The following is a 23,219-nucleotide window of genomic DNA, read 5'->3' as shown; positions in this document are numbered from 1 at the left end:
TCCAGCCGATGTTAAGAAGGTTCATCATTGTTTTCTTCGATGACATACTGGTCTATAGTCCGACGCTGGAAGATCATGAGGAACATTTGGCCGCCGTATTGAGAGTTTTACAACAAAATAGTTTCTTCGTCAAATTGCCCAAGTGCTCCTTCTGCAGTCCCACCGTTGAATATCTAGGACACTTGATCAGTAACGGTTCTCTTATGGCCGACCCCAATAAAATTAGTGCGATGACAGCCTGGCCGAAGCCAAAGAATGTTAAGCAACTCCGGGGGTTCTTGGGGCTCACCGGGTATTACCGCCGTTTCGTGGCAGGATACGCACTGATTGCGTCACCATTGACCGATATGTTGAAAAAAGACGCATTTGTATGGACCCCGGAGGCGGACTCTAGTTTCTTGGATCTGAAGGGAGCCATGACAACAGCCCCGGTACTTCGTCTGCCTGATTTTGAGAAGACCTTCTGCATCGAGACGGACGCCTCGGATACGGGCATTGGCGCAGTATTACTACAGGAAACTCACCCGATTGCCTTCTTTAGCAAGAAACTTGGGCCTCGCCGCCGAGTCGCGTCTACTTATCACAAAGAATTATACGCGATTGTCGAGGCGGTACATAAATGGCGTCAGTATCTCCTGGGAAGGGAGTTCATTATTAGGAGTGATCAAAAGAGTTTAAAAGAACTACTCCAGCAGATAGTGCAGACGCCGGAGCAACAGCTATATGTGCGTAAGCTCATGGGGTATAAGTTCGTTATCGAGTATAAGAAGGGAATCACGAACCGCGCAGCCGACGCACTGTCACGGCGCGAGGCAGACGAGCCTTCCGACGGCACGCACGCAGTAGCGCCCCCGGACGCCGACAACGAGCCAGGAGCAGCGCGCAACGGCGAACTCCTTGCAGCCGCGGCACACCCTATTCCGCAGCTGCTAGAGTTACTTCGGCGGGAAACCGCGACGTCCCCAGAAATGCGAGAGATCGTGGGCGACATCAAGGAAGGTCGGGCCCCACCTCATTTGACCTTAGTAGACGGCCTGGTATACTACAACCGGCGCTTATTTGTGAGCTCACGGTCGTCAGCAAGGATGCCGATTCTGACGGAATATCATTGCTCGCAATCGGCGGGTCACCCAGGGTTCGAGCGTACGTTGCGCCGCGTGACTGCCGAATTTTACTGGCCCAACATGAAGAGAGAAGTTAAGAGGTTTGTGGAAGCATGCATCGTGTGCCAGACGACGAAATACTCGACCCAAAAGCCGGCCGGGTTGCTACAGCCCCTGCCAATTCCGTCCCAAGTATGGGAAGACGTGTCCATGGACTTTATTACAGGCTTACCTCATTCGCGGGGCTACACGGTAATAATGGTGGTTGTAGACCGCTTGTCAAAATACGCACATTTTGCTCCGTTGCCAACGAGGTTTGATGCTTTATGCGTGGCTCAACTGTTCATCAATACAGTCGTGCGCCACCACGGTTTTCCAAAGACCTTGGTCTCCGACAGGGATTCAGTTTTCTTAAACCTGTGTTGGAAGGAGTTAATGCGGCTTAGTGGCACGAAATTGAATTTCTCGACGGCGTACCACCCCCAGTCGGACGGTCAGACGGAAGTGCGAAATAGGGGATTGGAACAGTACTTGCGCGCGTTCACGGCCGATCGACCATCCAAATGGGCGAATTTCCTCCCGTGGGCTGAGCTTGCTCTCAATTGTTTTCATCATGCGGGCTTGGGAATGTCTCCCTATAAAGCGCTCTATGGACGGGAGCCGCCAAACTTGGTTTATGCGGCCCCTTCACGGGCAACGCCTCCAGAAGCGGCGGAGTTGATCCGCCAACGAGGGGAGCTGTTGGTGGAGTTACGGCGGAATTTAGAGCGCGCCCAGCAGCGTATGCGCGAGTCAGCCAACAAACACCGTCGCCATGTGGAATTCGAAGTGGGTGACTTGGTTCTTTTGAAACTCCAACCTTATAGGCAGCATTCGGTGGCTCGTCCTCAGTCAGCCAAACTAGCACGACGTTACTACGGGCCATTTGAGGTGTTGGAACGTGTTGGACCGGTCGCGTATCGCTTGCGGCTACCGGAAGGGAGTAGGATTCACAACGTCTTCCACGTAAGCCTCATTCGCGAATTCGTGGCAGACGGCACCGCCGGGTTAGTACTGCCGACGGAGTTCTGTGGGGACATGCCGGTGGTTTATCCGGTTCGGGTATTGGATAAACAGGTTTTATGGCACGACGATAGACCCGTGGAGCATGTGTTGGTTCGCTGGTCCGATGGCACCGATTCGCCTACGTGGGAGCCTCTTGAACTGGTGCAGCGGAAATTTCCAAATGTGCTCCTTGAGGACAAGGAGGTCGCTATGGAGGGGGGAATTGATACGAACCCCACATCAGAGGCAGCCGCGGGAAGGCAAACACCGACGGCGACGCCGGCGACAGCAGTGGAACCAACGCCAAGCGCCGCACCGTCGGGGGAGAAAGACATGCACACGTCGATCGCGACGACCAAGGCGAAGAGGAACCGACGTCCGCCCGATTTGTTCGGGGATTACGTCCCGAAGTAATTAGGAGTATTAATTTCTTTTTTTATCTTTTATTTTTGGTAATTAGTTATTTTTGTTAAATATTTATTTCGGGTTTTCTTTGTGGTTCTTTCCCGAGATGCGTTAGGATTAGAAGTCGAACCACCCTAGGGTCCTTAGTCTATAAATAGGGCTATGTTCATTAATTCATTCATCAATAAAATTTACATATATTTTGCCCACAAAGAACGAGTTCTTCCTATAATCCTAGCTTGCCGCTGCCCGACGGAGAGCCTCCGCGCACAGCCGCCGCTAGCATCCCCGCCGATCCCTCTTCACGGGACGCCGGAAAAATCTGGGATCGCCGAGCCATCGAGCCGCCGATCATCGTTGAGGAGTGAGTCCTTAACATATGGACAGAAGGAAGTATGTTTCTATTGGAAAGTCTCTATTTTTATTAGATAAAGGGAGGTGGAGGCAACAGAATAGTTGGAAGAATGCTTTTTTTATTCTAGACCAAATACTGAAGACTCATTCGAAAATAAGTAGAAAATGAAATCATGGGATTATATTCTATGACCCACTTGTCCTTTTCCATAATTTGTTTTCGGAAAATTTCAAGTTTATGCGCATTGATTAGTATGAGAAGCTACTTTCCTGTGATTTTTTGTGTATTTAAGGTGTGCAACTGTCAGTCATATCGGAAATACTCTCAACACTTCTGAGCTATCATTTCTCTTCAAAATCGTACTACTGTTTCAGCTGATTTCTGGGCCATCTCCATTCTCTCTTATTACTTCAAAGATCCAATCTTTTCAAGATAAAAGGTGGAGCTGTCTTTGTTTATTCATCAGATTCTCTGAAATATGTCACTGTTAGAGTCTGCATCCTCTTCTTGTTTGGTGAAGTTTCAATACTTTATAGGTTTTTTGTGATTTGGGGGGCTGAATCTGATTGACAGAAGCCAAAGTTTTGATTTTGAGGGAGAGTGATTGCTTAGCATTGTTATAAAATGAGAGGAGAGAGAAGGAAGAAGCTGCATCTCAGCCAGATCTACTCATTCAAATGTGGTATCGGAGGATTCAAAGATGAACACTCACAGATTGGGAGGCCTGGTTTTTCAAGAGTGGTTTTTTGCAATGAGCCAGATGGTGCAGACACCAGCATTAGGAGTTATGCCACAAATTATGTGAAATCTACCAAGTATACAGCTGCAAGTTTCTTGCCTAAGTCTCTGTTTGAACAGTTTAGGAGAGTGGCTAATTTCTACTTCCTTGTCACCGGCTGCTTGTCCTTCACGCCCCTTGCTCCGTATACCGCCTCCAGTGCCATCCTTCCGTTGATTGAAGTCATCGGAGCAACCATGGTTAACGAGGGCATTGAAGATTTTCAACGGAAGAAGCAGGTCAATTTCATTTTGCCATCCACATTTCCTGTTGTTGATGATCTGATTGATGTTCATTCATTTGTGTGTTATTGATGGTTGGGCGAATTTTCGATGGTAACAAATGCGGGTAAAAAATATAGATCACGACACAAGGAATTACGTGGTTCGATTTACTGAGGTAAATCTACGTCCACGGGAAGAAAGGAGGGCAAGATTGTATTGCTTGATCTGGTTTACAGCTTACAAATACAGACTTGCTATATGATATTTGATGTCTAGAGAGCTTTTTTCCCTTTTTTAGTCTATCTGATCTAAGTTCTATTTATACATTGAACTAAGATCGTGGCTTGCATCACCACTAACTAGGTCGTGGGTTACATCATCACTAACTAGGTCGTGGCTTGCATCACCACTAACTAGGTCGTGGATGTCGTGGAGGTCATGAGATCCTGCATGGGTCCACTATCTCTTTGTTTTGTCCGCTATCCTGCATGAGATCCTGCATGAGTTGACACCACTAAATAGATCGTGTAGTGGAGGTCGTGGAGGTTCTGCATGAGTCCACTATCTCTCAGTTCGGTCAAATACTGAGACCGAACTGCTGAACTATTGCCGAGCAGCTTTTGCCGATCTGAGAGTAGAGCTTGATTGGTCGGCTTTTACCGAGCTGTAGGCTGGGGCCGAACTCTTTGGTAATGCCGAACTGATACTCTTCCTTGGGCTTTGGGCTGATGGGCCGTCACTGCTATTGGGCTTGTTTAGTACGTACCCCATCACTACCCCCCCCGAAAAGCGAAGTGAATCACTTCGGCGAAGCGAGTCACTTCGGCATTCTGGATAAAGGTACGGGGGAGGCTGACGTCAGGGGACGTGCCTTGCGCGTGACTGCATTAAATGCGACAGTAAAATCCGGCCGTTGAATCCTGAAAAGGTGGGATTCGAAACGGTGCGATGATTTTGAAATCTTCTCCGAATCTGATAAAGACGTCCTTTCTTCATCATTTGAACACTTTTGCTATTGCTTCTTCTGCATTCTCTCTCTTTTGCGTAAAAATTTCCTTCCGCTTTCAAGAATTTCTTCAGAATTTCTTCAGACTTTCAAAGAGTAAGAACCATGTCTTCTTCTTCTTCTTCTGAGTCAGGTAGCGGTAGGAAAGGGGGTAAGGGGTCTTCTAGCCGGAAAGAATCCGGGGAGAAGACCGTAGAGTATTTTCACAGCATCTTGAGTAAGGATACTGTGATATCCCTACACGAAAAATATTTTTTTCCTGGGGGGAAGGTTGCGATTCCCGACGACCTTCATAGGGCTGACTCGCCGCCGGAGGGTTACGCCACCGTTTATGAAGCCGGCTTGGAATGCGGGCTTCGTTTCCCTCTTCCCCCTGCCTTTGTAGAGCTGCTTGATTTTTTCCAACTCCCTTTAGGTCAGGTGACTCCGAATTCTTGGAGGCACTTATCGGCCTTTGCTGCCGAACTGCGTAGGCTAGATAAGGATCTGTCTCTGAGGGCAATCCTTAATTTTTTCCAGTTTAAGAGAAAAGGATCTTGGTTTTACTTGATCCCCTTACAGCCTTTTAGGGCCTTCTGCAAAACCAAGTGGCCAAAGTGGCAACATCGCTTCTTTTTTTATAATAGGACAGCGGCTCCGGGCTTTCCCTGGAGAGGGCCGAAGTCCGTGATTCCTCATCCTCGGTTAGAACCGTTGAACGAGCTCGAGGGCGAGCTCAATAAGATTCCTATGATTAGGAAGCAGTACCTGGAGTCTGAGCTCGTCAAGGGCGACTTCGTGTTCGACTCCTCGTCTTCGGACGAAGAGACTGAGGGTGAGGACTTCTTTTTTGTGCCTTACTGCTTTTGTGGTGAAAACTAACCTTGCTTTCTTGCTTTTTGGCAGTGAACTTGCTAAATAAGATTAGCCGCAAATCCTCCGAGCTTAAGGAGCCGGAGAAACAGAAGGCTACCAGCTCGGCGCCTGATGCCGAGAAGAATCCGAAGAGGCAGAAGACCTCTTCTTCGGATCCAAAAAAGCCGGAGTCCACTTCGGCAAAGGGGAAGGGGAAGACCCAGAAGCCCCCAAGAGCGCCGGAGAGAGACATCGTCTTGGCACCCCCTTCGGAGCATGTCTGTGAGCCTTTTGCATGGCCAACGGACTTTGCCGAGGTAACTTCTCTTCTTGATTCTTTGGCTTTGCTTCTTTCCTATGTTTTTTTGGTGGCCCCTCTGTTGACTCTTTCCTTTTTCCATTTTCAGAGGAATAGCATGCTCAGCAAGCTCGTCGCAGTCGAACTCTCTAAAGCGTCCAGCGACTATGCTGAGATGCAGAGGAAGTTGGCGGCTGCTCGCCACCAGGCCGAACAGGCTAAGGCAGACTTTGAGAAGGCCAGAGCTGCTAGGATCTCGGCCCAGGATGAAGCCCAGTTTGCCAAAAACCAGCTCGTCATCCAGCGAGAGCAGACGAAACGGAGGGATGCTGCCGCCGTGGTTGCCCAAGGGGAGGTTCTCCGTGCTTTCGCGGAGAAACTCTTTCTGAGCAATCAATTTTCGGCCTTTGTCGGTGATCTGCTGAAACTGATGACCGATAATGCCGAGCAGGGGCCCGAAGTCGTCCTGCCGCTGTACGGCCGAGAGATAGCAGCTCGTCTCCAGAGTCTGCCGCTCCTTGAGGAGCTTGCTTCGTCCTCGGTCCTGCTTTCTGCTGACCGAGTTCGTAGTTGCCGAGCTGACCGGGACGAGAATATGGAGGCTATCTTTGCCTCCTTAGGGCCAGTTTCACCCGCTCCAATTTTCCACGGAGAGGGTGAGACCGAGCAGCCTGATCAGCAGACCGGAGACAGGCAGGCCGAGCAAGAGGTGCTGCTGATCGGTGATGGGGGCACCGAGCAGGCTGGGGGGAGCAGGGAGGCTGAGGCTGAAGCTGAGACAGACAAGGAGAAGGAAGCTGAACCTCACCGAGGAGCCGGAGACGAAGCTGGCGGAGTATGATTTCGTCTCCCTTCTCTTAGTTTAGTTTCTTCCTTCTTGTAAAATGGCCTTGAAGCCCTCCTTGTGTAAAATTTTTTTTTCTTATGAATGAAAAAATTCTTCTTTCTACACTTGTGTCTTCGTATAGTTTTTCGTACTCTCTTTTACTCCTGTTGTGGTTTACTACCTGCTCAGTAAAATGAAATGCCGAACTGACATAGCTGCTTTGTATTCTTAACTCTTAAGGAGCTGGAGGTACTTCACTGGAAGCGGCTGTACTCTTCCGCTTTAGACGAAGCTGAGAAAAAAGCCATAGCTGACCAGATGAAGAATGACGAACTCTTGGCTTGTTTAGTGAAGCTGGAGGCCGACAATAAGGACTTAGAGTCCGAAAAGAAAGATCTGGAGGCCGAGCTGAATACTGCCGTCGCTGAGAGGACTGCGTATGAGGATTTCATCTGCAGGCGCGGGGGAATGACCATCTCTGAAGTTCAGGAACGAGTTGACGAACTGTGGGAGGAATATCATGTACTCCGGAGGAACAATGCGCTGGAGAGCTCGGCTTGCCAACAAGTCGTGAAATCATTGCGGCGCTGGGCTTCTCGGTACGACATCATTCTTTCCCGGCGTCCTTCAATCGAGAGATTCCTTAGGCATTTCCCGCCAACAGATGCTCACACTCCAGCTCAAACCTCTGATCCACTTGCTCAAAATCCTACTCCAAATCAGCAACGAACTCAGGAGCAACCGGAAACGTCAAGACGAGAACGGACTCAGGAGCAACCGGAAACGTCAAGACAAGGACGGACTGAAGTTCGTAGAGGAGCTGTGATTATGAGTGAGCAAGATCAACAAATGATTCGCGAAGAGACTCTTCGCCGCCGAGGTGCTAGAGCTTCCCGGGCTCAGGGAAGAGGCGGTAGGTCGATTAGAGGATCTCGTCGACCTGCTTATTCTTCAGCTGCCCGGAATGGCCGAACTCGGCTTCACGAGGATTTTGTGAATAGATGGCTCAACTTTAGCAACCATGGACAGTAGAATAGTCCTTTGTAATGGCGTAACGCCTTCTCGTAGGGCAGCAGAATTATATGCCGAACAAGATTTAATAAATGAAATTTTCATTTCGCTTCTATCACTGCGTATTTACAGCTCAGCGAAAAAATTTCATCGTGCTCGTCCTCGGTCTTATGAAGTAAACTTCTTTGACCGGACTCGTCCTTGGTCTTATGAAGTAAGCTTCTTTGACCGGACTCGTCTTTGGTCTTATGAAGTAAACTTCTTTGACCGGACTTGGTCCTCGGTCTTATGAAATAAACTTCTTTGACCGGACTCGTCTTTGGTCTTATGAAGTAAACTTCTTTGACCGGACTCGTCTTTGGTCTTATGAAGTAAATTTCTTTGACCGGACTAAGCTTGTGTCCTAATTTGGCGAGTTTTATCGCTCGGATCGGACTTTCCCTTGTCCTAATTTGGGGATCGGACTTTCCCTTGTCCTAATTCGGCGAGTTTTATCGCGTGGATCGGACTTTCCCTTGTCCTAATTCGGCGAGTTTTATCGCGTGGATCGGACTTTCCCTTTGTTGCAGTTCGTTTCAGACGAACTGCTTGTTTCTTAAGCTGAATTGTGGTCTTGTATCCTCCTTAGAAGCTTGGACTCACAATCGTTGGCTTATATATGTTCTAAAAAGGGGATCAGCCTTCGAAGAACAAGATACCTCAGTAACATTTGTAAGAGACGACACGCACATAGACAGACAAAACGCACATAGACAAATAAAAAAGGACGAATAAGATTTTAAACTTTTATAAAACAAGCACAAAGAACAAGTAAAAAACAAAGAAAGCACATACCTCTAGGACCGAACTAGACACAAGACTGACTGACCGGACTGTCTCTTACAAATGGAACTTCTTAAGGTTGGAAATGTGCCATGTTCGGGGTACTTGTTCTCCTGACACGTGAGTCAATTTGTAAGACCCTTTGCCGAGGACTTCTGACACCCGATATGGACCTTCCCATGTGGGTTCGAGTTTGCCCAGCTTTTCTGCTCGGCTTACTTCGTTGTTTCTCAAGACGAGATCTCCCACTTGAAATTGCAGCTTTTTCACCCTTTGGTTATAATACCGGGATACTTGCTCCTTGTACTTGGCTGCTTTTATGCAGGCCAATTCTCTTCTTTCTTCGGCCAGATCTAGTTCGGCTCTCAGTCCGTCATCATTCATTTCTGAGGAGAAATTTAGAGTTCGGGGACTGGGTACGCCGATCTCAACCGGAATCACGGCTTCAGTGCCGTACACCAGACTGTACGGAGTTTCACCGTTGGAGGTTTTGGGTGTAGTTCGGTAGGACCATAGGACTTGAGGGAGATTTTCTACCCATTGTCCTTTGGCTTGTTCTAACCGAGCTTTTAACCCTTTCACCAAGATACGGTTTGTTACCTCCGTTTGTCCGTTTGCTTGTGGGTGGGAGACCGAAGTGAACCGCTGTTGAATATTCAGCTCTTGGCACCAATTCTTGAATGTCTTGTCGGTGAACTGAGTCCCATTATCCGAAATGAGGATGTGGGGTATGCCAAATCGGCACACTATGTTCTTCCAGACGAAATCCAATGCCTTCGAGCTCGTTATCGTAGCTAATGGTTCAGCCTCCACCCACTTCGTGAAGTAATCCACTGCAACGATAAGGAATTTCATTTGCCGAGGAGCTTGTGGTAGTGGTCCTACTATGTCTATGCCCCATTGCATAAAAGGCCAAGGGCTTTGCATAGCACATAGATCGGTCTGCGGCATCCTTGGGATATTTGCATGGATTTGGCACTTCGTACATGTCTTGACGAGCTGCACTGCTTCTTGTACCAAAGTTGGCCAATAATATCCCCATCTCAGAACTTTTTTAGCTAAAGCTCTAGCTCCGATGTGGCTACCGCAAGATCCTTCATGAACTTCTCTAAGGATGTAGTCCGTCTCTTCTGGTCCTACACATCGCAATAACGGTTGAAGGTAGGACTTTCTGTATAGGACTCCTTCATGAAGTTCATACCGAAGTGCTCGGCATGTGATTTTCCGAGCTTCTCTCTTATCCTCGGGCAGTTGTCCTTGATCTAGATACTGTAAGATCGGCGTCATCCAGTTCGGCGAGCTGGTTACTGAATGTACCTCAGCTTCATCAATGCTTCGGTGTAGTAATTCCTCCACCTTTGAGCTCGGATATGAGGCCAACTTACTTAAAGTATTTGCTCGGCTGTTTTCCGCTCTGGGAATGCGGATTATCCGAAAATAAGAGAAACTTCGGCTAATGCTTTGCGCTTTGTCCAAGTATTTTTTCATCCTCTCATCTCGGGCTTCACTTGTACCCAGCATGTGATTCACTATGACTTGTGAATCACAATGGATTTTGAGAGATTTGACAAATAGACTTTGCGCTAATTGAAGTCCGGCAAGGAGGGCTTCGTATTCGGCTTCGTTATTAGTAGTTGGGAATAAGAACCGAAGTGAATAAGTTACCTCGTGTCCGTCGGGAGCGATAAGTAGAATACCAGCTCTACTTCCCGTCTTATTCGAAGCTCCATCTACGAATCCACTCCAGCAGTCCGGCGGTTCTACTTCGGATTCCTGGGGCTGTGTTAGTTCGTCATTGGCAGGATTTTTCTGTTCGGCAATAACAGGGATTGCTTGATCGAACTTGGCCTCTGCAAGAAAATCTGCCAAGGCTTGTCCCTTGATGGCTTTCCGAGGTAGATATTCTATTGAGTGTTCTCCCAACTCTATGGCCCATTTGGCGATTCTGCCTGATGCTTCTGGCTTGGTCAAAACTTGCCGAAGTGGCAGATCGGTTAAGACGCATACCTTGTGAGCATAGAAGTATGGCCGCAGTCTCCTTGCTGCATTTACTAACGCCAGAGCAATTTTTTCCAGAGGTTGATACCTTGTTTCTGGACCTCTTAATGCTCGGCTTGTAAAGTAGATGGGAAGCTGCTTTAGGCCTTCTTCTCGTACAAGCACCGCGCTAATGGTTTGATCTGATGCCGCTAAGTATAAGAATATCACTTCGGCATCTGTTGGAGCAGAGAGAATTGGAAGCTTGGCTAAATAACTTTTGAGCTCGTCAAAAGCCTTTTTCTGCTCGGCTCCCCACTCAAACTTTGGTGCCTTTTTCAACACTTTGAAGAACGGCAGTTGCTTTTCGGCTGCTTGGGAAAGGAATCTATTCAGTGCGGCTAGACATCCAGTTAGCCTTTGCACATCATGTATGGACTTCGGCATCGCCATGTTCTGAACAACTTGAACTTTTGAGGGATTTGCCTTGAGTCCGTCCTTTGAAACCCAACAACCCAGAAACTTTCCCGAATCTACCAAAAAGGTACATTTTTGGGGATTGAGTTTGAGGTTGGCTTTTTTGAGCACGTCGAGGGTGGATTTGAGGTTGTCTTCGTACTCCGAAGTGCTTCTGCTTTTGACGACTATGTCGTCAACATACACTTCAACCTCTTTTCCGATCAAATGCCGAAAAAGCTTATCTACCATCCTTTGATATGTGGCTCCGGCATTCTTTAAACCGAATGACATCTTTTTATAAGCAAAGATGCCGAAGTCAGTAATGAAAGCCGTTTTTGAAGCATCATTCTCATCCATTAAAACTTGGTGGTAGCCTTTGTATAAATCAAGAAAACAGAAAATTTCGAAGCCGATCAAAGCTTCTACTTTTTTATCTATGTTCGGAAGGGGATAGCAATCTTTAGGACAGTGCTTGTTTAGATCGGTAAAATCTATGCACATCCGCCATCCTCCTTCTTTTTTCTTGATCATCACAGGATTGGCCACCCAAGAAGGATATTTCACCTCGAATAATACATCCGCTTTCAGTAATTGGCGGACTTCGTCATGGATGACTTGATTTCTTTCTGCCGCAAAGAGTCTTTGCTTCTGTTTTATAGGCCGGACTGAAGGATCAATATTTAACCGATGAGTGATTACCTCAGGGGGCACTCCGGTCATGTCCAACGGAGACCATGCAAAGACATCTTTGTACTCCTTGAGGAGCTGGATGGTCTTTTCCCGGAGTAGAGGCGTTCCCGCGAAACCGATCTTGACCGTTCTGGATGGATCATCTTCGTATAACTGAACGGTCATTGAGTTCGACTCTGGTGTGACTTCGGTCATTTCGCTTGCCTCTGACTCCGGCTGCTGTGATTGCTATGCTTGATGATGCCGATCTGATTGCTCGGCACTTTTAAGCGCAATCTGCAGACACTCTTTTGCTCTCTTTTGATCACCTTGGATGACCGCTATCCCACCTTTAGTGGGAATCTTGATGGTGAGGTGATAGGTAGAGCAAACGGCCCGAACTGCGTTGAGCCAGTCTCTTCCCAAGATGATGTTGTACGGGGACCGAGCTTTTACCACAAAGAACTCGATCATCGTACTGGAGCTTGTAGGCGCTTTTCCCACCGTGATCGGAAGGCTGATAATACCTTCAGGGCGGGTGTCCTCCTGGGCGAAACTTTTCAGAGGAAGTGGAGCCGGACTGAGCCGAGCTGGATCCACTTCTAGTTTATCGAAACATTCTTTAAAAAGAATGCTGACTGACGCTCCGGTATCCACAAACACTCTGTGGATCAGTTTGTTTGCCACTCCGGCTTGGATGACAATAGCGTCTTGATGAGGAGAGATGGCCGGGACGGGATCTGCATCTGAAAATGTAATCACTTCGTCCTGCTTCAGCCTTTTATGCGTTGGCTCCTCTCGATTGAAGCCTCTGCGCTCTGACTTCAGGGACGATTTAGTCTTCCCGGCAGGGAGAGCATCAATAGTCAGGATTACTCCATCATATTGCAGCTCGTCATCGTCTTCGGGGTCCTGTTGCTTCTTCGGATCCTGAGGAGCGCAGTTCGCACCTCTCTGCTTTTTGTTCTTTTTCGGCTGCTTGCTTTGGTATTTTTTTAACGTCCCTGCTCTCACAAGAGCATCAATACCTGCAGCCAAATGTCGGCACTCCTCGGTATCGTGACCGTGGTCTTGATGGAAGGAGCAATATTGATCTTGAGGTCGACGCGCGGCCGATTTCGTCATCCGCTTTGGTTTTTCGAACATATCGGAATGCAGTTCGAAAATTTCCGCTCTCGACTTGTTCAATGGTACGAACTGAGCGGGCGGCTTCTCAGGATTGAGACGTGGCCCCAATCGGTCTTGCACCGGAGTCCTTTGAATCATTTCAAAAGGAGTTCGGCGAGGATGTCCCTGATCGCCAAAAGGAGTTCGGCGAGGATGTCCCTGATCGCTATGATCGGGCTTCCTCCTGTCTCCTCGGGATGAGCTGTCTAAAGACCGTTTGCGACGGTCTGCCTCATCGGCACGGGAGAACTGGTCCGCAATGTCCCACATCTCTTGAGCTGTTTGCGGACTGCATTCCACGAGCTTTCTGTAGAGAGCTCCGGGCAGGATTCCATTTTGGAATGCCGAAATGACAAGTAGATCATTGAGATCATCTACTTGTAGGCATTCCTTGTGGAATCTCGTCATAAAGTCGCTGATCTTTTCGTCGCGACCTTGACGTATAGAAAGCAGCTGAGCCGAAGTGATTCGGGCTTCCGCTTTCTGAAAGAACCTCCTGTGGAAAGCATCCATTAGATCTCGGTAAGATCTAATGCTGCCTTGGGGGAGGCTATCGAACCACCTTCTTGCGTTCCCGATAAGCAGCTCGGGAAACAGCTTGCACATATGGACCTCATTGAGACCCTGGTTCGCCATGTTATACTGATAGCGTCCCAGGAAGTCATGAGGATTCACTAACCCGTCATAAGTCATCGACGGAGTTCGGTAGTTCTGTGGCAAGGGAGTTCGGGGTGATGTCGTCCGAGAACGGAGTCTTCAATGCTCCGTACATGGCGAACCCGACATCTCTTCGGTATGGAGGAGATGGAGTTCTCCTGTGATTCCGGTACCGAGGAGGAACAGGAACATGTCGGGGTTGAGGATTCTTCTTCCTGGAAGACACGGCACTACTGCGGTAGTGACTTTCATGTCTGGATGAGGAGGGAGAATCCACCGTTTTCGTCTCAGGCTTTTGGCCTGTTTGCAGGAATGTTAAGAATTCATCCTGCTTCTCGGCCAAAAACAACTTGACAGCCTCGTTCAAATCGGGCTGCTGGGAAGACTCGGTGCGATGAGTCTTTGAGCGGCTTGTTCCTTCTCCGTGAGAACTGGAAGTAGATTTCTCCCGAGGCTGTTTTCCAGATCTACGGGCTGGACTAGCTTCCTCATGGTTATCACGAACGGTATTATGGGTGTTACGTGATCTGGTATGCATTTTTTTAGTGGAAGAGGATCAAAAACTCGCTTTTATCACAGATTTGGTTCTCTGTTTCCCACAGACGGCGCCAGTGATGGTTGGGCGAATTTTCGATGGTAACAAATGCGGGTAAAAAATATAGATCACGACACAAGGAATTACGTGGTTCGATTTACTGAGGTAAATCTACGTCCACGGGAAGAAAGGAGGGCAAGATTGTATTGCTTGATCTGGTTTACAGCTTACAAATACAGACTTGCTATATGATATTTGATGTCTAGAGAGCTTTTTTCCCTTTTTTAGTCTATCTGATCTAAGTTCTATTTATACATTGAACTAAGATCGTGGCTTGCATCACCACTAACTAGGTCGTGGCTTACATCATCACTAACTAGGTCGTGGCTTGCATCACCACTAACTAGGTCGTGGATGTCGTGGAGGTCATGAGATCCTGCATGGGTCCACTATCTCTTTGTTTGGTCCGCTATCCTGCATGAGATCCTGCATGAGTTGACACCACTAAATAGATCGTGTAGTGGAGGTCGTGGAGGTTCTGCATGAGTCCACTATCTCTCAGTTCGGTCGAATACTGAGACCGAACTGCTGAACTATTGCCGAGCAGCTTTTGCCGATCTGAGAGTAGAGCTTGATTGGTCGGCTTTTACCGAGCTGTAGGCTGGGGCCGAACTCTTTGGTAATGCCGAACTGATACTCTTCCTTGGGCTTTGGGCTGATGGGCCGTCACTGCTATTGGGCTTGTTTAGTACGTACCCCATCAGTTATGTATCTTTGGAAGTTGGAAATTGTTTTAGAAAATATTAGGCTGTAGAAAGTAGATGGCAACTATTGTTTTCTGTTTCTTATGCTTGATTATTTTTCGTCGTTGAAACAAATAGTGGTGAAGTTAAGGTTTCTTGTTGTTGATGATCTGATCTGATTGATGCTCATTGATTTGTGTGTTATGTATAGTTTTAGGAAATATTAGATAGCAACTGTTTATGGTCATATCGTTTTCTGTTTCATATGCTTGGATTTCTTTTTGTCATTGAAAACGAATAGTAGTGAGGTTAAGGTTTCTTGTTGCTTATGATGGTCTGTTTTGGGATTATTAGGATATTGAGATCAACAATAGGAAGGTAAAGGTGCATCAGGATTTTCAAGGAGACGGAATGGCGAAATCTGAGAGTGGGTGATTTAGTGAAGGTGGAGAAGGATCAATTCTTCCTGTTATGAAAGTATGCAAAAGATCGATGATAACAACAACCATGCGGAAAAAGAAAGAACACTAGAGTTTTACGTGGTTCGATCGTAAGATCTACGTCCACGGCCAAAGGCAATATGATTCAGTATATTGAGAAATATGCAGAGATTTACAATTACTCAAGAACTCTCTCCAAGAACTCAACACCTCTAATCTAATTCTAAACCAAGAACTAATCAAGTGATAGTTTGGAGACTCTTTTCTTGAATATCGAAGTAGCTGATTAACTTTTCCAGATGCAGCCTTCGTCTGCTTTATATCAGTCCCTTCATCCTCCAACGGCTCTCTTGAGATGTTAGTTAACAAACCAGTTATAACTGTTCCAACGGCTACTTCCCGTTTCTTGGTTTGCATCAACATGCCGAAGTGCTGCATGATGCCGAGCTCAATAAAATGCCGAGCTCAATAAAATGCCGAGCTCAATAAAATGCCGAGCTCAATAAAATCTTGAACGAGCTCAACCTCTAACAAATCTGCAGCTGTTGAGAATGACATTGATTTTAGCTTGCTGCATCCAACGGTGATTGTGAGATTATACTCCAACAAACTCCACCTTAATCTCAGAATCAACAATGAATCATAATCCTCTGACAAAACCTCAAACTCATCACTCCACAAGTCCCACCAGCCCCAAGCAGTATTTAAACTTCATGGCTGGCAACGGCTTTGTCAACATATCAGCCGCATTATGCTCAGTAGATATTTTCACCATCTTGACTTCACCTCTCTGTATTTCATCCCTTATGAAGTGCATCCGCACATCTATGTGCTTACTTCTTTCGTGAAACACTTGGTGTTTGGCAAGGCATAAGGCGCTGCTGCTGTCACAGTTTATCTCCACTGTGTCTTGCTTCTCCCCAAAATCTTCTAGGATTCCCTTCAGCCATATTGCTTCTTTCACAGCCTCTGTCATTGCCATGTACTCAGCTTCCGTAGTAGATAAAGCAACCACATGTTGTAATCCAGATTTCCAGCTTATAGCAGTGCCATTTAGGGTGAACACATATCCAGTTTGAGATCTCCTATTATCTCTATTTGATGCATAATCAGAATCGCAAAACCCCACCAGTGCTCCACCTTGATCCTTACAATCTGCCTTGTACAACAGACCATAATCTGAAGCACCCTTCAAGTATCTGAGCAACCACTTCAATGCTATCCAATGCTCTCTCCCATGGTCTGACATAAATCGGCTAGTAACACTTATAGCCTGAGCCAAATCTGGTCTTGTGCATAGCATTGTGTACATTATGCTTCCTATGATGTTTGCATAAGGTATCTTGCTCAGCTCTTTCCTCTCTGAGTCATTCTTTGGTTTCTGATCCATGCTCAACTTAAAGTGAGCAGCCAATGGTGTAGAGACAGGTTTGAAGTCATCAGCCTGAAATTTCTTCAAAACTCTCTGGATGTAATTCCTCTGCAACAACCTGAGCTCTCTCTTTGGCCTATCCCTCAGTATATCCATGCCAAGGATTCTCCTTGCATTTCCAAGATCCTTCATTTCAAACTTGGATTCCAGTTCAGCCTTGATTCTCTCAATCACTCCCAGATCTGCTCCTGCCACAAGCATATCATCAACATACAAAAGTAGAAAAGCAATTGGTACACCATTCCTTTCTCTGATGTAAACACAGCTATCATACTGCGATTTTCTGAAACCAATACTCATCATATGCTCATCAAACTTGAGATACCACTGCCTACTACTTTGCTTCAATCCATACAAACTTCTCTTGAGCAAACACACTTTGTCTTCATTCCCAGCCTCCATGAACCCCTCGGGTTGATGCATATATATTGTTTCTTCAAGTTCACCATGCAAGAAGGCTGTCTTGACATCGAGTTGGTGTAACTCCCAATCATACTTTGCAACAAGAGCAAGCAATATCCTGATGGAACTGTGTTTTACAACCGGAGAGAACACATCATTATAATCAATCCCCTCTTCTTGAGTGAATCCTCTAGCAACAAGCCGTGCCTTAAATCTGACACTCTCAACTTCACCAACTTCAATCTTCATCTTGAAGATCCATTTGCAGCTAATAAGCTTTTGGGTCCCTGGATTCTTCACCAAAATCCAAGTATGGTTTTTGAGTAGTGACTGGATCTCTTCTCTCATAGCTGCAAGCCATTTCTCCTTTTCCTTACTCGACATAGCTTCAGCATAGGTGGATGGCTCTAAGCACTCCAATACCTCAGCAACACAGAGAGCAAAAAAACTCATCTCATAATCACTGAACCTGGCTGGCTTTCTGATCTCTCTTCTGTTTCTGTCCCTGGCTATAATATGTGATCTCTGATCATCATCAATCTGATCTCGTTGCTGGGGTTGCTGTGGACTTGAAGCTTTATGGGAACTTGAAGCTCCACCTCCATTCTGATCACCTGGATCACTAGGTGGTGGCTGGCCATGCTGAACTTCTTGATCAATAGATACTCTTTCACCCATCTGATTCTCAGTCTTCAAGAATGGCATATGATGCTCATGGAAGACCACATCTCGGCTCACAATTATCTTCTTGTTCCCCTCTTCAGTGCACCACAACCTGTACCCTTTTACTCCATGTTGGTACCCAACCATCACACATTTCTGAGCCCTTGCATCAAGCTTTCCCTGCTTGCAGTGGGCATATGCTCTACAACTGAACACCTTGAACTGATTGTACTCTCTATCTCCACCATACCATCTGACATCTGGGATTTCATTTCCTATAGCTGATGATGGAGAACTGTTAATTAGCACCGCAGCAGTACACACTGCCTCCCCCCAGAACATCTTTGGCAAGCCTGATGATAAAAGCATGCATCTGACTCTATCGAGGAGTGTTCGGTTCATTCTTTCAGCAACTCCGTTTTGTTGTGGATTAGCCGGGACTGTCCTATGCCTTTGTATCCCATTTGATTTGCAGAAAGACTCAAAATCTTCAGATAAGAACTCCAGCCCGTTATCAGTCCTCAAGCACTTGAGAGTGGTGGATTTCTTCAGCTTCATCTCTGTGCACCATTCTCTGAATTTTTCAAATGCTTGTGACTTCTGCTTTAGGATGTATATCCAGACTTTTCTGCTATAATCATCTATTATCGACATGAAATACCTGCCTCCTCCCATAGAAGCAGGCTGAGCTGGACCCCATAAATCACAATGCGCATAGTCAAGAGGTAATTTGGAGGTGTGTTTACCAGCCTTGTATGGTAGCTTCTTGCTCTTTCCCAGAGCACAATGTTCACATTCCTTGAACCTCTGATCACTTCCAGCCGGAATGACCCCTTTCTGGATCAGTTCTCTCATCCCACTTTCTCCAAGATGGCCGAGCCTCTTGTGCCACAGACTCATATCAGAGTCCTCTGCAAGATTCACTGAAGCAACAACAGTTTCTGCTACTAGATAGTATAAACTGTTTCTTCTCTCAGCAATCAGCAAGATTTTTCCATTAAGTGAGACATTCATATAGCCTTTCTCAGAAGAAAACCTGAAACCTCTAGATTCAAGCATGCCAAGTGAAATCAAATTCCTCTTAATCTCAGGAATGTACCTGACTTGAGTAAGCAGTTTTGTTGATCCATCATGAGCTCTCAATCTGATATCTCCAATGCCTTTGATGTAGCACATCTGATCATTCCCCAACATTACTGACCCGGTTGCCTCAGAAAAGTTTTCAAACCAAGCTTTGTTGGAACAAATATGGAAGCTGCACCCGGAGTCCATTATCCAAGAACTCTCTATCCCACCACTCACCACATTCATGATCTGGGGTGGATCTGTGTCTTCTGCAAGATCAGCCTGATTTTGGGTAGCCTTCTCTTCGTTTTGCTTCCTTATCCACGAGTAGCAATCCCTTTTGAGATGCCCAGGTTTCTTGCAGTAATGACAGCTTCGCTTCTCCTCATTTTGCTTCTGATACTTAGGCTTTTGATTCTGATTGAATTTCTTTTTCTTGCCTTTGAAAGCCTTTACATTCAAGGCTTGACTGCCACTTCCTTCATTTGTCGTCGAAGAGTTCTTTTCCAGCTCCTTTGATCGAAGAGCACACTGAACTTCTTCATATGTGATGCCAGATTCTGCATTCCGGCCAAACAGCATTGCATCTTTAAGATGCTGGAATGTTTTGGGAAGAGCATTCAAGAGCAAGATGGCCTTGTCTTCATTCTTCATGGGGCCATCTACATTCTCCAAATCATCCAGATTCTTGCTGAAATCATCAATCTGCTCTGCGAAGGGTCGGTCTTCAAGAATCTTGTATGAAAAGAGGCGCTGCTTCATGTATAGGCGATTAGCAAGCGACTTGGTCATGTACAGCGCTTCGAGCTTCGTCCATACCCCATGCGCCGTGGTTTCCTTCGCAACCTCGCGCAACACCTTGTCCGTGAGATTGAGAATAATGGCGCTATGGGCTTTCTTGGCAATCTCAGCCTTCTTCCTCACGCTCTTCTCATCGAGATCTTCTTTTTCTTTCCCCTTCGGATCAATTGGCTCGATCGCTTCATCGAGCCCTTGCTGGATCAACAGAGCCTTCATCTTGATCTGCCACAGACCAAAGTCATTCTTCCCCGAGAATTTCTCCGCTTCGAACCTCGTCGTCGCCATCGATATCAACTCCGATTGCGTTTCCCACAGACGGCGCCACTTGTTATGAAAGTATGCAAAAGATCGATGATAACAACAACCATGCGGAAAAAGAAAGAACACTAGAGTTTTACGTGGTTCGATCGTAAGATCTACGTCCACGGCCAAAGGCAATATGATTCAGTATATTGAGAAATATGCAGAGATTTACAATTACTCAAGAACTCTCTCCAAGAACTCAACACCTCTAATCTAATTCTAAACCAAGAACTAATCAAGTGATAGTTTGGAGACTCTTTTCTTGAATATCGAAGTAGCTGATTAACTTTTCCAGATGCAGCCTTCGTCTGCTTTATATCAGTCCCTTCATCCTCCAACGGCTCTCTTGAGATGTTAGTTAACAAACCAGTTATAACTGTTCCAACGGCTACTTCCCGTTTCTTGGTTTGCATCAACATGCCGAAGTGCTGCATGATGCCGAGCTCAATAAAATGTCGAGCTCAATAAAATGCCGAGCTCAATAAAATGCCGAGCTCAATAAAATGCCGAGCTCAATAAAATCTTGAACGAGCTCAACCTCTAACAAATCTGCAGCTGTTGAGAATGACATTGATTTTAGCTTGCTGCATCCAACGGTGATTGTGAGATTATACTCCAACACTTCCCTGCAGATTTAGTCCTGTTATCTTCAAGCTACGAGGAAGCTATATGGGGAGACGAATTTGAAGCTCAAGCAAGCATTGGAAGTGACTTCATCGTTGCAGGAGGAGCATGACCTTGGTGAGTTTAAGGCCATTGTCAAATGCGAAGACCCTAATGCTAACTTGTACAGCTTTATTGGGAGCATAGAGGTCGAGGATCAGCAATACGCTCTCTCACCTCTACAGCTTCTACTCAGAGATTCCAAGCTACGAAACACGGATCACATATATGGAGCAGTGATCTTCAGTGGCCATGACACAAAGGTGATTCACAACTCCACGGATCCTCCCTCAAAGAGAAGCAAGGTTGAGAAGAAGATGGATACGATCATCTACCTTTTATTCGGTGTGCTTTTCTTGTTGGCCTTTGTTGCCTCATTTTACTTCCGCATTGTTACTAGGGATGTCAAGGAAGATGGCCACCAAAGGTGGTAACTCAGACCTGAGAGAGCTGACGTCTTCTTTGATCCTGATAGGGTTCCGATTGCTGCTGCGTATCATTTTCTCACTGCGGTCTTTCTCTACAGCTACTTCATTCCAATCTCATTGTACGTCTCAATATGTTAAACGGTATAGGAAATTGTTGTGGGAAAGGATGATAATTCCATTGAATATTGCTCCCTTTAAATAGGGGCTAGAACACAATATACATGCTAATTCTATTCTATGAAACTTATTCCGTCAATTATGTGATTGAGGTAATTGATCATAATTGTGATCTTTCCTTTCTTAACACTCCCCCTCAAATTGAGTAGTGGAATTTCCAAAACTCAATTTGTCAAGAACATCTTCAAAACTTCTAGCATTGACAACCTTTGTCAATATATCGGCGAGCTGAGCTTCTGAACGAACAAATGAAAACTCAACAATTTCTTCTTCAATTTTTTCCTTGATAAATGTCTATCCACCTCCACATGTTTTGTTCGATCGTGTTGAACTGGGTTTTCTGAGATGTTTATAGCCGCCTTGTTGTCACAGTACAACTGACACCTCTTGTTGGAAGCGAGGTTAAGTTCCTTCTTCAATCTTCTTAGCCATAATATCTCGGTGAGCCTGCTTGTAATCCCACGAAATTCAGCTTCCGCACTTGAGAGAGCTACTACCTTCTGCTTTTTACTTTTCCACGTCACTAAGTTACCTCCAACAAAGGTAAAGTAGCCTGCTGTGGATCTCCTATCGTTTGGATTTCCTGCCCAGTCAGCATCTGTGTATCCGTGAATGTCAAGGTTTCCATTTTTGGAAAATAATATTCCATGCCCAGTTGTTCCCTTCAGATAGCGACAAATTCTGATCGCTGCTTCCATATGGTCCGCCTGTGGCTTATGCATGAATTGACTCACAATTCCTACTGCATAGGCAATATCGGGTCTAGTGTGTGAGAGATAGATGAGTTTCCCTACCAGTCGTTGATATCGACTCCGATCGGTCAACGCAGCTCCATCACTAATATTTAATCCATGGTTGACGACCATACGTGTATCTGCCGGCTTACATTCCAGAAGACCTGTTTCCGCCAAAATATCGAGGATATATTTCCTCTGTCTCAGAAAGATTCCTCCTTGTGATCTCAACACTTCAATCCCAAGAAAGTACTTGAGATCTCCCAAGTTCTTCATCTCAAATTCCTGAAACAGATTTCTCTTTAAGTTCTCGATCTCCTCAAGGTCATCACCTGTGATAATCATATCATCGACATAGATTATTAAGCAAGTAATTTTATCTCCTTGCCTTTTTAGAAACAGGGTATGATCAGAGTTGCGCTGTGTATATCCGTAGCTAATCATTGCTCCAGCAAACTTTCTAAACCACACTCTTGGGGACTGTTTTAGCCCATATAAGGTCTTTCTAAGCTTACATCCTTCACCTTCCCTGAATTCTGCTGCAAAGCCTGGTGGTACCTCCATATACACCTCTTCTTCCTTTTTTAACTCACCATGCAAGAAGGCGTTAGTTACATTGAATTGGTGGAGCGGCCAATCCTTGTTTGCTGCCACAGATAGCAGAACTCGGATTGTGTTCATTTTGGCAACTGGGGATAAAGTTTCTGAATAATCCACTCCATACGTTTGGGTATAACCCTTCTCAACTAATCTTGCTTTGTACCTTTCTATCGATCCATCTGGTCTTCTCTTGATGGTGAAGACCCATCGACATCCCACTGGTCTCTTCCCTCCAGGTATAACACATTTTTCCCACGTGTTGTTTCGAGTGAGAGCATTTATTTCTCTCTTCATTGCTTCTCTCCAATGTTTGTGCCTAATAGCTTCCTCCCACGATTGCGGAATATCCTCTTCCTCATATAACGCCTTCTCGAATGCCTGAGCCATCTCTGATAGATGACTTGTGACTAAGCATGCAGTGGAGTAGCGGGCTTTCCTATTGATCTTTTCAGGTGTATATCTTTTCGGTGGAATTCCCTTGTTCGACCTTGGTGGAAGAATATATCTCCCTGTATCGGAGTCAATCCCTTCTACTTCTTCCACTCCACCTGAATCTCCATCAGTGTTTTCCACAACATGATCTAATACTTCTTCTGCA

The 23,219-nt window shown here is 46.1% G+C and overlaps 1 protein-coding gene across 1 annotated transcript; it reads left to right on the top strand.

The window, feature by feature from the left end:
• The first annotated feature begins 3,091 nt into the window (after positions 1-3,091).
• Positions 3,092-15,503, top strand: LOC121771376 (putative phospholipid-transporting ATPase 9). Its single transcript, XM_042168159.1, has 2 exons — positions 3,092-3,924; positions 15,268-15,503. Exons 1-2 carry the CDS (start codon positions 3,532-3,534, stop codon positions 15,346-15,348), a joined length of 474 nt encoding a protein of 157 aa, XP_042024093.1. The 5' UTR covers positions 3,092-3,531; the 3' UTR covers positions 15,349-15,503.
• The last annotated feature ends 7,716 nt before the right edge of the window (positions 15,504-23,219 follow it).

The sequence above is a fragment of the Salvia splendens genome, chromosome 16 (genome assembly GCF_004379255.2).
Source record: "Salvia splendens isolate huo1 chromosome 16, SspV2, whole genome shotgun sequence".
NCBI classification, from domain to species: Eukaryota; Viridiplantae; Streptophyta; class Magnoliopsida; order Lamiales; family Lamiaceae; genus Salvia; species Salvia splendens.
The sequence above is the reverse complement of the archived record's forward strand: the minus strand, read 5'-3'. Positions and strand labels throughout refer to the sequence as shown.

Bases quoted from the DNA above. Each gene is read 5' to 3' on its own strand.
- LOC121771376 (XM_042168159.1), top strand. From the start codon at position 3,532: ATGAGAGGAGAGAGAAGGAAGAAGCTGCATCTCAGCCAGATCTACTCA. The intron at 3,925-15,267 runs GTCAATTTCATT...TGGGATTATTAG, and splicing joins ATTTTCAACGGAAGAAGCAG to GATATTGAGATCAACAATAG.